The sequence below is a fragment of the Ostrea edulis genome, chromosome 3 (assembly GCF_947568905.1).
Source record: "Ostrea edulis chromosome 3, xbOstEdul1.1, whole genome shotgun sequence".
Lineage (NCBI taxonomy): Eukaryota > Metazoa > Mollusca > Bivalvia > Ostreida > Ostreidae > Ostrea > Ostrea edulis.
Window position 1 is genome coordinate 48,448,298 of NC_079166.1, and position 20,486 is coordinate 48,468,783.

The following is a 20,486-nucleotide window of genomic DNA, read 5'->3' on the forward strand; positions in this document are numbered from 1 at the left end:
AACACATACAAATGTACCAAAATCTAATTAAATTCATAAAATTACTTTATGGTGAATATACATTTCAGTTTCTTGGTAGCAAAAAACTTCCTGGATGAGCAAAACTTTCAAAATATTTTTATCTAGAATGTTAAAAACCAAAATGAAAATAAAAAAATTTCTCTGAGCTTACTGTTCCAATAGGTGGTTAGGACTGTATTTCCCCATCTTATAACTTGGCTCCATGATTGCACAGCCCAGAAAGACCAGTGTTAAAACTGGCACAGAATCACATGCAAAAAAATCTGACAGAAAAATGGATTTCACAGAATTTCACAGTATCAGGAAGTGCTGAGATGTTTACAGATATAGGCAGCCATCTTGTTTTGTGACGCTACTTCGTTATCAACAGGCTTTTACAAGTCTTCTGTGACAGAAATTGCTAGACCTTTAAACCAACTACGTTGAAGAGAGCTCGTTCCTCTGTATTGACACAGCGGTTATATAGCTGGGTGTAAACACCTGACCAGGTAAATCATTCCATTTAGCACAGTTGAGGAGAAAGGTGAAATCTATTGATCCACCTGTCCAATCTTTTATTCATTGATAGGCAATGGCTGCAGAAGACACTGGTCTAAAAAGTCAATACCACTTATAGCCCCACATTAATATTACAGAAACTTATAATGTATCCAGACAGCATTACACAATTGCGACACCACCCTGACACAAGGCCAAACAGCATTTTGCAATAGTTCTGTACTTCTCTTGTAATAACAATGGCTCTTGATATTTCAAATACCTTTTATATAAATTGTTCCCTCCCTGGAGTCACAGCAAAATGTAATCTGATGTGATAAATATTGTATGAACAATGTCACATCTTTGAATGACATTAATCTCTGTCAAGTGAAGTTATTAACCATTAGTATATAGTTGTGTGAAATACAATGTTTCTGATGAAGCAATCAGTTAATTACAACATTTAACATCCAATACCTCCACTGCAGAGTGTATATATACTGTCATGGATGATATTACAGTTAGAATACTAATTGTAATAAATTCCCTTTGGGTCAGGAAACTTACTAGATTAATAAGTAGCATGAAATAGACTTCATTCTTATTTTGATCAGTCAGTAAATGTTGATGTGAGTTGCTTTCAGAATATTTACTTTTAAATTAATGGTATGCCTCTCAGAATCCTTAGTAACAAAACTTATACATATACCAAGGTCCTATAATAAGTATCATTTTTCTCTTCCAATTAGCAAGTTTCCTTCCCACACCCATATATAGCTGGGTGGACTGAGACAATGCAGATACGTTAAAAGTGCTTTTTCTAAGAGCACAATGTGAGATGTCAAGTATCGATTAACCTACCGATACCACTGAGTCTAGTCTTACATTCTGCAGTATCTAGCAAAAAGATATTTTCACCATGGAGATTCATCCTGAACCTTTCACTAGAAAAACTTTAAAAGTTTTGACCAATAATTAATGGTTATCTATTAAAAGACTAAACAAACCAAACATACCTCTATACCCTCATTTATTAGAATATGCTGTTAATATTCTGCTTTACTTATAACTGAAAGTGAGCTCGAACCTGTCACCTTTCCTATAGAAAAGTCTTTTTTCCCACTAAAAGTTTTCAAATGAATTTAGAAAAGTTCTCCAAGAGGGTTTTCCAATGTAGAAAATATCCCCCCCCCCTCCCCTCCAAACAAGATTTCATGATCCTCACAGTATACATATAAATCTTCCCTAGGGGTATATTTTCTATGGGGAATTTCCTGTGGAGTTTTCTACGTGACACACAATCAACAGATGGAGTGGGGGAAATAGATGATCCTAAGATGATGGGCACAGAAGATCAATAATTAATATTGAGTAATCACATTAATTCTCCAATGAATGGCACTCCACATGTGTTCATTAGTCAGTACACAGTTACTTCTGTTTTAAATTCTCCTTGTGTGTGGAATCAATACTTATCTCAGTGAAGACTTACATTACAAGCTGCAGATGAAGTTGTCCCTATAGCATGAAAAGCATTGTCACTATGAATACCATTTAATTAACTGGAAATAAGGAAAAATTCCACTATTGAAATTCTCCACCCTCTCTTTCCGTTTAGTATCACTGTGTCTTTCGTGTTTGCTCATTAATTTGTACCCATCCCATTTCAGAATTTGACAGATCGATAAAATTAAATTATTATTCAAAAATATGATAAAACCTGAATTGGAACTTATATGCCTTGAATTCAAACATTTTTGAAAATAAGTTTAAAAGACGTGTATTGACAAAATTTAGCCTAAATAATTCGAGTTAAATCAAGCAATAAGCGATTTATATGATTTTTAACATTAAAATGGAGGGGTATCCCCGAATTTAAGAAAAACTGGCTCCATGAAACAAAATGATTTTAGCATGAACATATGTTCTTTGAGTTTTCACTAAAAAACTGTCGCTTTGAAATTTGTTTCACAAGGACATTTTTTGTGAATTTCAAAAAATCGAAACAACTTCACTGATATTATTTTCAACTTCACCTGTATGTCTACTGCGTGGTTTAGTGGGTATTAGGTCATTGACTTTTGTATGCAAAGATGTTTTCTTTTTTAAAATGACTGGGTTCGAATCTCTCGCGAATACAATATTTTTTTTCATATTACATTTTCTGGATTCAAATCCCTCACAAACAAAATATTTTTCTTTTCATATTATGTTTTCCATCTAGATTTTGTTCTTAATTGAAACACACTTCTAGTTTTTATAAATGTTTCATGTCAATATAATCTCTGTTTATTACAATGTACCGAGTTTGAAATAAGCTTCCAACCTGGACACTGTTTAGTTTGTGAAATAGACTCAATATCTGTGTTCTAAAAGTCAAGGTTGCTAATGATGAGAACTTTTTTTTTGAGTGAAAGGTGTTGACAAAGGCATCTTGCCTTTTATGAAAAACCGTTGTGAACTTTGCAAAGCTTTGAAAGAAAAACTATAAGGCCAAACAAGGTAAATGACATTTAAACAGTTTGAGTGGATAAGATTCCAGTAGCAAATTGCTATGGTGAATCAAATTATGTTTTCAGGTGCATGTACTTATTGAACTTTATTAATGCATATTAAACTTCCTATATTTTGTTTTGTGGTCAGAGTCATGTACAGATGCTTGTAGAAAATAATAAATACGAGTTAGTATAGAATATGAAACATTGTATACACTCATATTAAACATGTAACCGTATACATGTACATTGTATCTGATAATCAGAAGAAAATGTGAAGACAATTTAATTTTCATGATTTCAAAAATTATGTTTATAGACTACATGTATAATGTATTGACACATAAAATGTATTAGGCTTGCCCTTAGTACTGGGGAATCCTACAGGTATTTAAATGGCAAATACGTAATAAAAGTATAAATATGGATGGTTTTACCAATGGATCATGCGCTCGTCCTTTTCCGTAACTATTAAGAAGACTCGAATGTTGATTGGCGCAAGAATTGCATCAATTTCTTCGCCAGAAGCGCGCCTGTGGATGAGGTTAGAAGGCCAGAACCGAATCCCTGTATAATGTGTTATTTAGATTTTCACCACAGATTCAGTTTTTGTAAATTAACGTCTTATTCACTCTAATACATAAACATATAAGTGGAAATTTATAGTGGTAGAATACCTTACATATGTATGATATCTTAGATGCATTTGAAAGCTCGCGTTTCATATTGTAACATACGACTGTGACGTCATAGTTACATTTGCGTACACATGGCAACTAGGGCTGGGACGATTCAGGGTTAGCTCGATTCGGTTCGGTTTCGATTCAGAACAGCACGGTTTGGTTATTTTTGATTCGGTTCATGTTAGGTCCAATTTATCTAGTGACGTACACTACAAAAATTAACAATTTTAATGAGTTGATTTGATTTTATTCAAGTTATATATCTATATGTCCTCATTTGTAAACATCATATCTATTCATAATGGCATTTTATAACTTTGATAATAGTTTTGGATTATTAAACAAATTTATAGTGAATCTAAAATGTATATGATATTGTTTTCATTGATATGCAAAAATTCAACAATTCTATCAATTGAGTCTTTGAAAATCTCTCCTTATTGATTTACTTCTCTCATATTAACTGTCAAATCTGTGTCATTACCTACGATGTTAATTTCACTCCACCACTGACAGAAATGCTATATGTCATGTAAAGATAAACTGTAATGATCTTACAGACCATATTCTGTTGGTATCTGAATGGTGAAAATGCTAATTATTAACTCTCAACACAGTAGTGATTTAAATCTCTGTTGCATAAAAAACCATATGTTCTGCACATCACTCGGACGCCATATTTGTTGTTTTGGTGTAAGTAAAATCTAAACTGAACCGAACCGAAATCTGGAATTTGTAATCAGTGCATCGAATTGAATGGTATGAATTACGGTGCACCGAAATTTTCGGTGCACCGCACAGCCCTGATGGCAACAGACTCTGATGGCGTCGATGCACATACAAGGTTCAATTGCAGTTACGGAAATAGCTGAGTAGTTACGATTGCAGTTTTACCTCATGAGTGCTGGCACGGAGCTCCGATTAGGGAAATTTCCCTAATCGGTGCAATACCCTCTTTCTAATCATGATGGAAATATCAGGTGCACATCTTTACATGGTAGACAAAGATCGAGTATTAAAACTTTCAGAAAAATCCACCTGCTAGTCTCTTAGAACATGTCCGAACAAAATGATGCCTACAGACAGACGGATAGACGGTGAAAAAAAACGCTGACAGAAATACCAATTCCAACATACCCCCTCCCATACACAGGTTTTTTTTTTAAGGGGGGGGTGTAAAATAAGAAAATGCATGGGCATGATGATTTAACATTGTTTTCATTACTGACAATTAAAAGATGCAAGCAAGGACTGTTTTCAATATCAACGATAGGCTCAACAATACATGATTCCTTCATCGATGTGCAGCTGATATTGATAATCAAAAGATTTATACAAAGACAATGGATATCGTTTTCAACATTGACGATATCAACACCACCTGATATATATCATACTACACCATGTTGTAGAAAATACTGATAATATATGGTGCACCAGTGCAATTTCTTGAATGTATATTTTAAATTTCCATTGATTGTGATATCAAACAGCAGAACCCATCACAAAGAGATATCATTTAGTCATAACACCTAAATTTTCTGTACACATGTTAGCTCCACACAATTGAATATGCTTACTATTCATAGGATCGCTTTTGATGAATAAATGATTGATGAAATTCAAAATTAACACCACAAAGTGTTGAAATCATTGTAAAGTCTGCAAATGTGAAAGAAGGTGAAAGAGCTTCTAATACACAAAGCAACCTTGGTAGCGTTATTGACTTGGAATGCTGTCAATGACTTCACATTCTTCAATGTAAATTCAAATAAACCATAGCTGTGGTAGTCCCAGTGCTCCTGTATATATGACATTTCAGCCCAATTACAGTCAATCATTTTATATGCAACTACTCGTTTTGCATTGATCAGTTGATATCTGATATCCATTTTAATTTTACAATGACAATGATTGCTAGTTTCACCTAACATTTAGAGCTCATATGTAATCAAATTAAATTCACTTATTGTTAAAATAATTTTTGTTTAAATCAAATTCAAGAGAATGCAGGTTTGTAACAATAAAGATTACTTGTATACATTACATACATATTTCTCACATACATGTGAAAAATAAACATTGGGTGGGCAAAGCCCATATAGCTCACCTTGACGGGAAAAAAAATTTTTGTCATGTAATTTGAATGTTGACTTAGTAAAAGAAAAGGTAATCCATATCATTCTGAAAATGCACCATTGATCTTCATCTTCATCAACTTGTATCACCATTCTCAGCATGGTAAGCAAACCCTTGATGCAACTTAAACCAAACATAAAACATATACTTTCTTGGGAATGAGGTTTCCAAAACTTTATAACCAGCTGGACTATTGATCTCAAACATTTAGGTTACACTCAGCATCCCAAGCAAGCATAGTAGTTTACATCCCTAGACGTCAAGTTAGAATTAGTCAACATATAGCTTGGAATGGGCTCCGAGTCCAAAAACTTTAACCTAATAATTTATTTTGAAAATGTTGTTCACACTCTGCATCCAAAACAAGCATGGTAGTTTTATAACTGTAGGTATAAAGTTCAAGCCAAGTTTAAGTTTGGTCAAATAGTTGTAGCTCTGACCATGTAGTTTTAAAAAAAAAAAGGAACCCCTTGGTCGACACGCAGCTTTAATCTGATCCAAAACCTGTAACTTGTCAGCATCTGAATATCAGGACAGTAGCTACATCTATAGAAGTTTGGTCTTGTGTGCATACTACACTGAGTGGCCAAAAGTATTGCAACAAACATGGCTGACGTCATCACAATTTTACTCGCTTCAAATTTTATTTTTATTGCTGACGCGTAACAAAGTAAGCATGGGTCGTGATGTCAGGTATGCGAATTAACCAGGGTACGAATTATATGGGGAACCGTTTGTAATTCAAAGTAGCAGACGATTTCCGGTAAGGTATCGAATGAAAACAATGTCGAAGAATGAGAGAGAATTGTCAAAGGACCTAAAGGAAAGGATTGTAATTCTAAATTCAAAGGGATTTAATGACAACAAAATTAGTGAATCATTGGGAATCCATCGAAGCACTGTTGGACGAGTTTTGAAAAAATTCCGTCAAAAAGAAAGTGTTAAAAACGATCCCCGGAGTGGAAGGCCCCGAGTTATAGATGAGAGGGGTAATCGGAAACTTTATCGCATTCTGAAAACTAACAGAAGACAATTTCTTCAAGACATTACATCAACTTTTAATAGGAATGAAGGTACAAATGTGTCCAGGAGAACTGTTTGTCGTAAGTTACACCAGGAAGGATACAGGAGGGGCAAAATTCAGAAAACGCTTTCAATCGCTAAAGTCAACAAACAACGCCTAATTTTGTGGTGCCGAGGAAAAGACATCGAAAACCTGAACAGTGGTAGAAAGTTATTTTCTCAGACGAAACACAGGTAGTCATTGGACAAAATAACTCTGTAAGTTTGTGGAGAAAATCGTCTGAGAAGTGGAAACCTTACCGTCTGAACCAACGCAAAACGCCCGTGAGAGTAAGTTGTATGTTTTGGGGGTGTATTACCTATTATGGTATTGGTGTTCGTGTACCTGTTGATAGAAATCTAAACTCAGCAAAGTGTATTAAATTGCTGGATAATCACTTACGGCCCGTTGTTAGCAAAGTTTTTGGAAATCAGCAATTTATTTTCCAAGACGATAATGCCACCCCCACTCCTCTAGACAGACCAATACTTGGAAACAAGAAAACAGTATTCCAAAATTCAACTGGCCTGCACAGTTCCCGGACCTTAATGTCATTGAAAATGTCTGGCGTTGTATCAAAATGAAACTGTCCCGTGAGTTTGATGATATTAAAAACCGGGATGACCTAATATGGCTGCAGTGACAATAATTTGGAATGGCCTCTCTTAAACATATCGGTAGCTTCCATGCTTCAATATCTTCAAGATTACGACAAGTTATTATTCAGAAAGACTTTGCAACAAAATACTAGGAAAAAAATGATAAATAAATAATGCTTATTTCATTAAAGTTGGTTTTTTCCATGCAGCTGATATTTACATTGTGATGACGTCAGCCATGTTTGTTGCAATACTTTTGGCCACTCAGTGTAGTATTGGGAAGCTTGAATTGAGCCCCAAAACACAGGCAAGGCATCACCTCTACCTGACTTCGTCAAGGTGAGCTAAAATGGTTAAAAGCAAAGTGATCTCGAGTGACTTAGTTAATTTGAATGGGCCCCGAAGATCTTACTTTCAAAGCACAAATCACCCAAAAGCATGGGAAGATAATCCAGTCATGAAATCTGAATAATGGACAAAAACTGAACAAATTAGTTGTGTTACTCCTACAACAAGTCTGTTAGAATCTAATTTAAAAACACTGACACTAACGTGTCAAAGATTAATTTTCTACTTCAATAATCTACTTGATATACCTTTTTCATTTACAACAATTGACATGGATCATTGGTTTCATAGAACTTATGACATATGGAAGTGACTGACATGTTCAATTTTTGTTCACAATATTGATTTCTTTTACAGATTCAGTAAATTCAAAAACTGAAAATAATAAAAGCAATAAAATCTAATAATTAATTAAACTTGAGTAAACAAATTTTTCTGTCCTTATCAAATTTACACACATTCAAATTTTCAAACAATCACCATTAAAATTAAGGTCAAACATTGCAAAACACATATTTTCACCTCCCTTTTCAGTACTATGGAAGCAAGAAGGCAATTGCATAACACATTCTGGATGAAATTTATGTTCAAGCAACAGAGCTCACGATGCAGCAGGAAGAGATTGATCAATATATAAACATGAACACATGTTCACATGATGAGGAGTGAACATGGACAGCTACATAGAGTGTGCATAATCACGGCAGAAAGTTCACACAGTTGACAACAGGTGCTATGTTACGACAATCTAATATAGTACTTACTCATGCTGCGGAACTCCTGCATACATTTCAAGCTGTCTGTGACATAAACAGCAAAAATCAGTATAATTTTATCCTTATATGTTGGATTTGAGGTAAAAGTCCACTACTGCAATTATTTGTGAAGCTATATCCAATAAATGAAAGTGATAGATTCTGGATTTATAGATTTAATTACACAAAATCAAGCATCACTTATTTGGGTTGGCAGCTCCCAAGAGTAAATGTCACTAAGACAAAACAAACACATTTACTGTAGTGATGATCCAAACAATCAAAATCCACCAAAGACCTTCCAAAAAAAATTCTTACTCCAATCAATACACCAGTCCATACAATCACTTTCTGCAAAAATGCATGAAAAATTTCAGAAATTAAGACACATTTCACATTGACAACTTCTCAATAAATTCAATAATCAATTAATATGGGTCAGCTATATATTTCATTCCTCACAGTTGATCTACTAAAAGCAAGGAAGAAAACTCTAGTCACACAATGTGTCACCACTAATCGGGGATCAGAGAAGTATATACCAGTAATGTGGCTAATCCTTTGTTCAAACTGGATTTACACATACACATGCTTATATATATTTAATTTCATTTAAATTGGAAACACGTTCTGTAAAAATATTTTTAGAGAACCACCCTTTTGTAAGCAATGTTTGTTTAAATATTGTAAGTAGACCATTAGTACATGCAGCATACACACATGTATAGATTGAAAATGAAAGTGATGGCATGTGACTGCAGTAAAATTGTTCAGATGGAACTGGTGCTGCATCATCTTTACGCATATCTGTTTAATATTTAATATTTGTCATAAAGTTTACTAATTCATCAGATTATGACATACCCAAGATATAAATGATCGTGAAGTACCTGTACTGTAAGTGATAAATAGAGACAAAGACAACCAACAAATTGTTAAAAAATACCATAAAAGTGCTTTCTATGCAGCAAAATGAGCAAGGGGAATACTGAAATGGGTGTCTGACAAGTCGGTTTTTGGGGACTGCCTTTCAGGTCCCCAGTGAGATGATTTATATTCTGGAAGCTTTTGAATTAAAGATTAAGATTTTCAAGCCAAAATCCCCTACACTTTTAGGAGCATAGGTCTTATAATTTTCAGATACTGAGTAATATTTTCAGATACTGAGTATTATTTTCAGAAAATGTTATAGCAGCCTGGGTTCAAGGTGTGAGTCCCCAGTGGCTCCTGTAATTTCATCATGGAATGTAGGGTAAGTGGAAGAGTGACACTTTCCAGGGATTTTTTATGGTCTGTGGGGTGGGGATGGGGGGGGGGGGGGGTCGAAATAAGGCCCCATTCCCAATCCTAAAAAGCGGGTATTTTTCCCAATTTTTGCTTTGAAATTCCCAAACAATGAAAACAGATCAAGCAGGGTAGCCTTATTGTTCATAAATCTTCTTCACAGGTCCACAGATTACAATTTTTGCTTCAAAATTGTAAAGTAAACCCAATTTTTTGGCCTCTGCTTATTTGAATGAGGTAAGCTTTGACCAAATTAAAAGTCAGAAGGAGTTCAATTATACCTTAATGCACTCTGGATTGGTTTTCAGTATGAACCATTTTCTCCAATTTCTAGCAAATGTTGCTATTTTCCCTAATTTTCCTTGAAATCAAGACCTTTAAAAAAACCTGCTTTCAGTATCACTGCACAGAAGTGAAGCCCCAACTGGTGGATGCTCAGGGAGGTAGCACCCCCAAGTCAAAACCCTGGATCCAGCTAACAAAACTGAAATAGATGTATTAGGTGATTGGATTGGATGTTATAAAATTAATATTTATTTTCTTGCTCCTTGAGAGTAATTTTCTCCCCTCCAAAAAGGGTCCCTCCCTTCCCCCACCCTGATCTGACTGTCACAAGAGGCTCAGGGTCTAATGTGAAGCCTTTATATGAAAAAGAAGAATACTGAAACTGCAGGGTTTAGAAGTACATACTGCATTACTAGTCATACATGCATCATATTTCAGAGTTGTAAAGTAAAAATTACATGTAAATCAGAAGAGTAAGCGTTAAGTCTTAGACTACAATATCAGTCTACTGAATGAAAATAACAATTAAATAGAATTGTTTGAATAATGAATGATTCATACTTGATTTAATTCAACAAAGAAAGATAACTCAGATTTATTATTCTGCCTTGGGTTGTACAATAATATCTCCAGAATATTCTAAAATAAAGAAAATGCATATTCAGGAACTCAAAATGGACCTCTAACCCATTTTTTTCTTCTTACTTCACATGAACCATGTCTAAACTCCTCTCACACACTTAAATCTTTTAGGCTTTGAGCCTTTACACAATACCTAAGAAAATTAAACCTAATCAAAATAGTTTGCTCATTATACATGCAGTGCACTTAATTTATCGTTTGAACTCAATCTTGCTAATGCTGTAATGATGATACATTTATATAAAAAAAACCCACTTTGTTCCATCTAAATGTGAATTATGCATACATATTATTTGCTTACATATATGAAACCCATCAAGAATTTCATATATCTTTACTAATGAGAGAACACCATGGAGAGATTGTATAGACATTCACCTTGTCAGACTTAAATTTGCTCATGAATAGCTATCCTTTTACTATTGGCCAGTTCCAATCTTGCCTATGAAGAATTTGGGAGATATGGAAGAAAATAAATCAGGGGGGGGGTGTATATTTCTGATTTAATTTTTGCATCAATGTAGTAATTCTGTTTGACAATTTTGACAATGTGTTATCATCCTTAACCAAGTACCATATATACTCACATAAAAGTCAACCTGCATACATAAAAGTTGGAGACCTTCAGAGAATTGTTGGATTGAATTTTCTATCAGACTGTCTGTCAACTTAATACCTACATGTATTAGAAGAGTTGTGTTTCTTTGTTGTATATATTTTTGGAACGTTGATCTTGATCTTTGTTACTTACAACCTATGTCAAATACACTGAATAAGTAAGAAAATGATATTTTACAGATTATACTTTTAGCATGGTGATTGGAACTATAATTGCACCTCTTAAATCTTCGATATTTAGGAGAAAAATTGATTATGAGATATGCTCGATTCCCAAGCTATCGGTTCTCAGTGCCCCAGCCAAGCCGTCCATCTGGTGAAGGGTGGTCAAATAATTGGATGATCAATTAATTACTGTAGATTACAGGGGCTGATCCAGGAATTGCGGTTATGGGGGTGCCACATTACGAGGCTGGGGGTTGCCTTGAGGCCCCTTGTGGGTCCAGGGTGAAGCCCTGGTGGGGGCCCAGGGGGCGACGCCTTTGGAAGCTCCTGGATTTTACAGAGCTTGAAATATGTCTCCTATTTAGTTATTTGTACTATTTTCTATCATTTTTTATAAGGTGAAATTAATTAAATGATGCAAATTTTAAGGGTTTTTGGAAAAAAATTAAGTTCTCCCAATAAAGTAATTCAAGAAATCAAAAGATTTTATCATTTAAGTCTCAAAAAGTAGAAGAAATTATTGCTTCTTTTATCGTTTAGTACATTTTTCTAAACAAGATACCATGATTTACCTTAAATTTGAAAATTTTAGGGGGAGCGCACGCTGACTGCCCCCCTAAATCCGCCACTGGTTTAATTATAATAGATAATGGGTATCAATATCCATGTATGTGCCCCTTTAATTAATTGACAATGACCATACTGGGGTCTGTGTTTCGAAATGGCACACACCTCCTTTCATGAATATTACAGGTAGATTTTAAAAAACTAACATATCCAACCTGCAAATCTTACTACTTTCTAGTGCACTGCTTCTGTACAGAAATTGATTCAGAAAATACAGAATACCAATGTACATAACAAATTGGACTCATTCTTTGTAAAATAATGCTGTGTATTAATTTTGACGTATGTATAAAATGACGAATTAAATACATTTTTCATTAATAACATCACAGTGGTAAGTACCCAGTATTCACCCTTGCTGATTTGTTTCTGGTTAAACTGACATTCACGCTTCAATACATTCAAATGTCGCAAGTTATGCAGAAAAAATGTCTGGCAGTAGTGTGCACGTACAACTCAGACATAGACTTCAGAGTTCAGAGTCAAAATTTCACTCCCAAAACCAACTTATATACATGTGAGTAAAAATGGTATGAAGTTTTTATCTTGTAAAGTTCAAGACAAAGGTTAAAGTTGTAAACAAGGAAACACAGATGTAGACAGACAGACCAAAGCCAATATGGGGACATATTACATAGAATCATTAAACTCATTATCAGGCTACAGTGTAAAATATCTCCCCCTAAGTCTATGACCAACCTGGTGTGCTCTAATCCGAGGCTGAAGGTCGAGGGCAATAACACACTATGTTGGTCACAGACCCTATGGGAAAATTTTCTGGACTATGGCCAGATAATGGGTGTAATAATTGTTTTATCATATAGCTCCTCGTAATGAAAATTTCATGTAAATGAACTTAAAAACTAACATTTACGTGATAAGCCTATGTCTAAATGATGTCATAAATTTGTATGCATAGAATCTCAGTCAATAGTGATGAAATCTCAGTCAACAGTCAATCTTAGCAAACAGCAACAGATTACTTCTTTTAAATAGCATTTTGGTTAAACCAATTTGGGTACAAATTGTTCATGGTCACAACAATTTGTTAAGAAAAATTTAATACCTTAATACATATCACTTTCCCAGATATTATGCAAACTAATCTGACATCATCAGTCGCTGGATTAATATAAAGAGTACTGCCCAACAAGTCCTGCAAAATTTGTATCTTTTACAACTTTAATAAATGTATGTATACAGAACTTGACACTGTCAAAGTAATCCTGATATAAAGCAATGTGTGTTTTTGATTGCTTTGTATCTTTTTTATCACATGGAGTACTATGTACTTGGGATGAAACATATTATGTGGTTCAACATTAGCATTGTAATTATTTTGGGAACAAATTAACTTTTTAATATACATTTAATGATTACACGTACACTTTCATTTGTAAATAAACAGTAGAAAAGGTATATAGAGTGTTTTTAATACTTGTACTTGATAATCAATTTGGATCAACACTCAGCATGCATGTACATTGGGCAAAAACTAAATGACTTCAGTTTTTTGTCATACATTAACTTTTGATCTTGCACCTAACTCTCATTATTATATATATATGCAACATACCTAAAATGTTCACGCTTTGGACTCAGTAAACAGATAACAAGGAAGTGTTGTACTGCCGCTTCACAATATGCACATCTCAATCACTACGCCGTGTTCTTGACAAAAGTGTTGAAATGATTGACACCTGGAACATTAGAAACATGTACAATCATGATATTGTCAATTAACAAAATTGGAACATTTTTGTCCCCTATCTACAGTCTATACGAAAGTTTTTTGGACCACACAGGACATTCGGTCCTGTGTAATCAATGAACACACCGGACCGAACCAAATTTTGTCAGACCGAAAAACCTAATATAAAAAAGAGAAACACGTGAAAATGCAAAAGCAAGGAAATCTTATTTATTATACTAGTAATACTATACCAGGGATCCCTCCCGCATAATACTTTAGACGGTCCATGCGGTTTAATCACATTCATTTACGTATTTGGATTTGTGTGATATTTTTTACTTATAACAAACATTTAATTGACTCCGCGTCAAAATAATAAAGCTTAAAACCGAATACTGAGACATCGGACATTCCGGTCCGGTGTAAAAAATGACACATCGGACCTGAGGCACTGCACATCGGTCAGGTCCGACGGTCCGATGTCTTTCGCATAGACTGTATCTATAGTTATTTGTTTGAATTGTGAGAAACACCTTCAAAAAACTCTTCGTCCAATTTTCAGTGCTAAATCAAGATGTTTTCATCCCAAAAGCAGAGAGGTTCATCCTTTTGAGATGAAGATACTCATCAAGTAATATTTCATTGCTAAATCACAATATTTAAGTTATGGCCCACAAACCAAATGTGACTAAGTGACTCTTGCCTAGCAGAGTAGCTCAGTAGGTTTGTATGTTGACTGCAGAACTGTCGATCATGGGTTCGAGTTTAGCAGGGGTTTTAATTTTTTCTTAAAATGCAGTTTCAATAGTAACTGAAACTGCATTTTTTGCAGGCGCTGACAAATGCCATTGCCCGACATCTGGGGCAAATGGATTTTCTGGTCAGGCAAATTAATATCTAATAACCACTTGTTCATGGGCAAGTGACTTAGAGAATCTAAATCAATAAAAAATAAAATAAAACCTTTCGTACAATTGGACTGAAATCATAAATTATCATGAGTTATTGCTGTTATGTATTTAACTAGTAAAATATGCGAACCAGTTTAATCTGTGTCATTGAGAGTCTTTATTCAATACAAATCTACTAATATTTTGAAGTGCAGGTTTGAACACTTATTGGTAGACAAATTGGCACCAGAAAGCCGACAATGAAGAAATTTTAACAATTTCTAAGAGCAAATCACCAACCACTGAATCGAGACCTGACAACAAATAACGATGTGAATGATGCAGAGCCAATATCTACTTAAGGTGTGACAATGTTGGCAAACTTTTGTATTTACTGCAGGGATTTTCCAATTTTCACCAACCCCCAGAATTTAAAAAATAACTTTCAGTTTTGAAAATACACGAGGGCAGTGACTGCCATGCTTTATTCCTGATGAAAAGTATGCTGCCGTGAAAGTGTTGCAGTTCATACCCTTGAGCATTTTTAAAAAATGAAATTTATTTGTTTACATTCTGATTTCATTTCTGTCGGAATTCTCAGCCGTTAAAATAGACGTACTATATAATATAATCAATATTTATTAAAATCATATACATTGTTCACATCTGCGTTACATTCATGAGGAAATTGGTATCATTGCAATTGGTAAAGAAACATTGGAAATGTAAATTTATGTTAAGTGGACACAATTTTTAGAGTTGAAGAACTGACATCTCATCAAACCAGTTATGCTCACAGGAATCATATTATGCTGAATTTGAAGTTGGTCCCGAAAAAATAAAGATAAAAGAATGACATGAACTATGTTTTGCTGTCTTATTAGGTAGGTAGGGCGAATAAAATCACAAGTAGGGCAAGTGAATTTTGGCCATGCACTTGCCAAAGGGCAAGTGCTTTAGATATCTATTTGTCAGCTCCTGATTTTTTGACTAAATAAAGTAAATCTTAAAGTTTTCAATTTCAAAGTATTGTTGTATATATCTTTCACTTTTCATCCACATCAAATTCTAGTGTAGCCTTCCTCCTTAAAAATATTAATAAGAAACTACTTCTGAAATGCATACTATGTGTTTAATGATCATTTAGATTAACAGGCAGAATATTATACTTGGTCTCTAACTCTCTATTCATTATGTTGACAAGAATGAGAGTGTTGGCAAAATGTAAACAATATCATATACTTTCCTTAGTATATCCATTAAAGGGCATTTTGATTGATGTTTTTCTTCAGAATGTTACAAAACATCATAATGATGCAACATAAATATATATACTATTTCTACCGGAACTTGATCTGAAGAGCCTAATCTAACGAATGACAAGAGTGTTTCATCTGATCAAACAGACACTCATTTCTATGTGGGTGTTCACAGTACACACAAAGCAATTAGGGAACTGAATGGAGTAAGTTCAATGGAAAGTGGTATTGACATTGTGTGACTGCACCATTAAATATATCCCCCCCCCCCCCCATTTTACTGACAATTACTTCATCATCTGACACTTTAAGGAAACTTGGTAGATTTGTTTGCTTTGTTTTACGTCCCATTTGAGAATTTTTCACTTGTTTTGAGACATCATCACCTTTAGATGACATGACACAAATGATGACCTATGCATGGCACTTTTTAATGTGCTAACACATACCAGGGCTAGGAACCTTCCTTTTTAAGATCATATCTGAAAGATCCTGATTTCCACTTCTAATGCCGAGTGCTTGGTGAAAGAACAGTCAGTACCTATGTTAACCTGAGGTTTGACACTGTTGCAGTGACCAAGAATTTAAGCTGAGCCTCCCAGCTGGGAAGCAAGCACCCTTACCACTAATCTACTGTGAATGGTGGAACCTTGGTAGTACTACTGTTTGTATGCTATTTGATGCAGTATTTTGTTCCATGAAAGTCTAAAAATAAAAATTAATGATATCATCAGATTCAGTAAAAATCCTAAATGCATTAAGAAGTCTATTCTATAGTAATATTAACCTCTCACAACTACTGTCGATTGAAAATTGTCAAAAAAGGCAAGGAATTAGTGTCCTAACACTGGTCTACCTCAGTACCCGAGTGGACACAGAAAATTGTAGAATAGACATGAAGTTCAGGAATCATAAACAATCTGAGTTAGATTTTCTACCCAAGGTGATGATGTTCAGGTATTCGGGAGTGTGTGCTCAAGAAGCATTGAAGGACCTTGCTGTTGTCAACAGATAATCTGTGTCAATAATCTCACAATCTGTTACAGTACTTTCAAATGTCATAAACATTGTAAAATCACATTTTCTTTAGTGGAAATTCAAACAGTATTTTCATTGTCCTTGTAGCCTGAAAAGCTTAAAAATGTAAACAAACTTTTCAAGTCAAAACCTAGGGCCTAGTACTTCTCAAATAAAATATGACCACCCGATCGATTCTTAAGGTATATTTCAGACTGTACGATATGAAGGTTTTTCGGAATCAACATTACCGTAAGGAAATTCAAAACCGTTGAACATTGAACAAACAATAGGCAAGGTTTGATTTGTTGCTGCACGCGCACGTTTGACATAACGTTCAACTTCAAACATGATCTCGTGTTGAGAGCATATTTTCTTTGTTTTGTTGGGTTTGGTTTCAATTCTGTATGAAAACATATTAGAGCTCAAAGTCTTACAATACCTACCAAATTTAACAAAACTGTCGTATAAAGGCTATTCAGGTAAGCAGGTCACTCAGGTATTTCTCTTTCTGTGTATGAACAGGTTCGAAGTGTCGATGAAAAATTGTTTTGATTGGTTACGGCATTGACATCCGATAAAGGGGAGTAACTCTGATATCATAACCTTTCCTAAGGGAAAATTAATGTTAAATAGGAAATCGATATCCCATAAACTTTTGCAAACCTTAGTGGAAAATAAAATTCCTGTAGGAAAATCAAGTTACCTTTAGGGGAAATTAATTTCTTAGAGATAGAATACTTCTTTTCTTTGTTATCTTGAAGTTGAAGTTTCTTTGGGGGGGGGGGGGGGGGAGGGGGGGTGTCTTTTTTGTGTCTTTTTTTAAAATTCCTCAGATTTCGTAAATATCTATGGAAAATTATTTTCCCTTCGGAGGTATTAGCTTTCCCTTAGAATTTTTTTTTTAAAAAGTTTGGTTTTAATGTCCATAACATGTAGATGGCACTTTTTAATTTCCCGAGAAATAAGATTTTAATGTGTTAAATTAAATTTTACATTCTTCTTCTTCTTCCTCCAATAATCTGCATACCACCTCTGGTGTATTGTCGCAGATGAAATATGTAATATAACAATGCAATATAACAAAACAGGGACAATCATGATATACAAATACATACACGGGTGTTCTATTGGGTTTTGTGGAGGGGGGTGTACATGTGTGTGTGCTGGATATCTAACTTTCACTCCATTTTGTAAGCATGGAAGTTTAATTTTAATGAATTAATATAAAACTAGAATTTCTCTTACAAGTAGTAGTGCCTCACATGTATGAAGCAGTTATATAGGTCATTATTCATAGCCTGTTTTATAACAAAATAAAACTTTTCCTTTAATTAACCATTTTCTTTACATAGAAATATTTCTAAACCAAAGTAAATTGTGCATTAACAATCGTGACTTTGAGATTGATTTTTATACAGAGGTTTGAATAGTTTAAAATATGCAATTTTGCATACTGTAAACAGAATTTAGGCCTATGTACACCATGTTGATAAAAATTTAACATTTGGACGGGGATAGAAAACACGTAACTCGTTGAATATAAATCATATCAAACCACAAACCATGGGAGATTTTCTTTATTACCTGATCACCCCCCGCCCCGCCCCGCCCCGCCCTTGGTTATTTGTTTATGTTACTGTATATGTTGGAAGTTTTGCTTTCTGACATTTTGTAAACAAACTATGTAAAATTGACGTTTGTTTGTGACGTCATAAACGGCGTTGAAAAACGTAGCACTATAGTAGTAATAATACAAAATATGAAAAGTTCAGATGATATTGCCGAAGTCAATTTCTTTAGATAATAGGTCAGAGCGTCAAGAACCTTGGCATCAAACGAAGGGTCTTGTAACAAGGAATATACATGTAACATATGAGAGTCCTATCACTCACCATTCAAAATTTAGGAACAAGGTTCATATTTCAGACAGACGGACAGACAGATTGGACAAAACAATGTGCACCCCTCCCCAACTTTAGCCACAGTGACATAAGAAAGAACTTGGGAACGTTTACATTTGTATATGATTTAGTGTGACTCTGCGACTTTTGGAAAGATTTTGTGTATTCCCATATTAAACTTTGATCTCCTATTGTGGTCCCACCTTATCTCTGGGGCCCCTAAACTGAATAAACTTGAATCTGAACCACCTACAGATACTTGCATATTGATATGACTAATCAATAACTGGTGTAGACGTTGGAGAGTACTTATAAATACCAACAAATCCAAATCCCTCTCTCAAATTATACGTGCAATCTCAATCATATCTGAAATATTTGTTGAAGGGCGTAATGCATCATCGGATTAGACGTTAGAAAAAAGTATGTTTACAGGATTTTAAAATGTGTCTTTTTTATCCAAAGATATGGCATACCATATTTATTCCTTTATAAAGATATCTTATATAATTTATGAGGTATCTTCTAATTTTAATAAGATGTCTGATAAATCTTATAAGATATCTCATATAATTTAAAGTTTATAAGATATCTTATAAACTATATAAGATATCTTATAAACTATATAAGATATCTCATAAGATATCTTATGAGATATGAGTTTATGAGATATCTTATCAAAAATAAAAGATATCTTACAAATTTATTTTCATTTTATAAAACATATAAGATATCTTATGTAATATAAGGTATCTCATGAACTTGATAAGATATCGTATATATTTTATTCAGGGCCGTAAGTAGGGTTCTAAATCAGGGGAGGCAGGGGATTGGGGGCCGCCGATTGACTTTACGACTGAAAATGACACTTTTTAAATCCCAATTTATCATGTTTGTGTTTCATTTGTACTATGTAAAGAATCGTAATATGGTGTCAAAGACAAAGGTGCTTGTCTTCATTTTAAACATATATCCTATAATATAACATTTATATAATTTTATTTTCTTTTTTGCCAAAAAATCAGACGAGGCAGTTGCCTCGTCTGCCTCATCGGCAGTTACGGCCCTGTTATTTATAAGCTATCTCATAAATGAATTTTTATAAGCTATCTCATAAACATTATAAGATATCTTATAACTTTTATAAGCTACCTTATAAAAGAAAGTTTATAAGATATCTCATATGTTTTATAAGATATCTCATGTAATCTACAGTATATAAGATATCATAGAATATATAAGATATCTCGTGTATTAGATAAGATATCTCATAAAGTTTATAAGATATCTTATAAAACATATGAGATATCTTATAAACTTTCTTTTATAAGATATCTTATAAAAGTTATAAGATATCCTACAAAAGTTATAAGATGAGATATCTTATAAAAATTCAACCATGAGACATATTATAAAATATATATCTTATAACGTTGAAGCATATAAGATATCGTGTATGTTTTATAAGGCATATTATAAAGAAAAGAATATAAGATATCTTATATATCTTATGATATCT

General features: G+C 33.9%; 1 protein-coding gene across 10 annotated transcripts in view; it reads right to left on the reverse strand.

Annotated features, from left to right (window-relative positions):
* LOC125674128 (tubby protein-like) overlaps nt 1-17,636 on the reverse strand; it is a 54,149-nt gene extending 36,513 nt beyond the window's left edge. For 5 of the 10 annotated variants that reach the window (XM_056158044.1, XM_048911199.2, XM_048911201.2 and 2 more), the window contains exon 1: nt 173-4,781. In XM_056158044.1, the coding sequence (XP_056014019.1) occupies nt 173-225 (53 nt within the window). In that variant the 5' untranslated portion in view covers nt 226-4,781. Of the gene's footprint in view, nt 1-172; nt 4,782-8,592; nt 8,629-13,780; nt 13,905-16,669; nt 16,747-17,509 lie in introns of those variants that run through there. The other 5 variants (XM_056158041.1, XM_056158043.1, XM_048911197.2 and 2 more) reach the window with 4 other exon arrangements.
* Between the last annotated feature and the right edge of the window lie 2,850 nt (nt 17,637-20,486).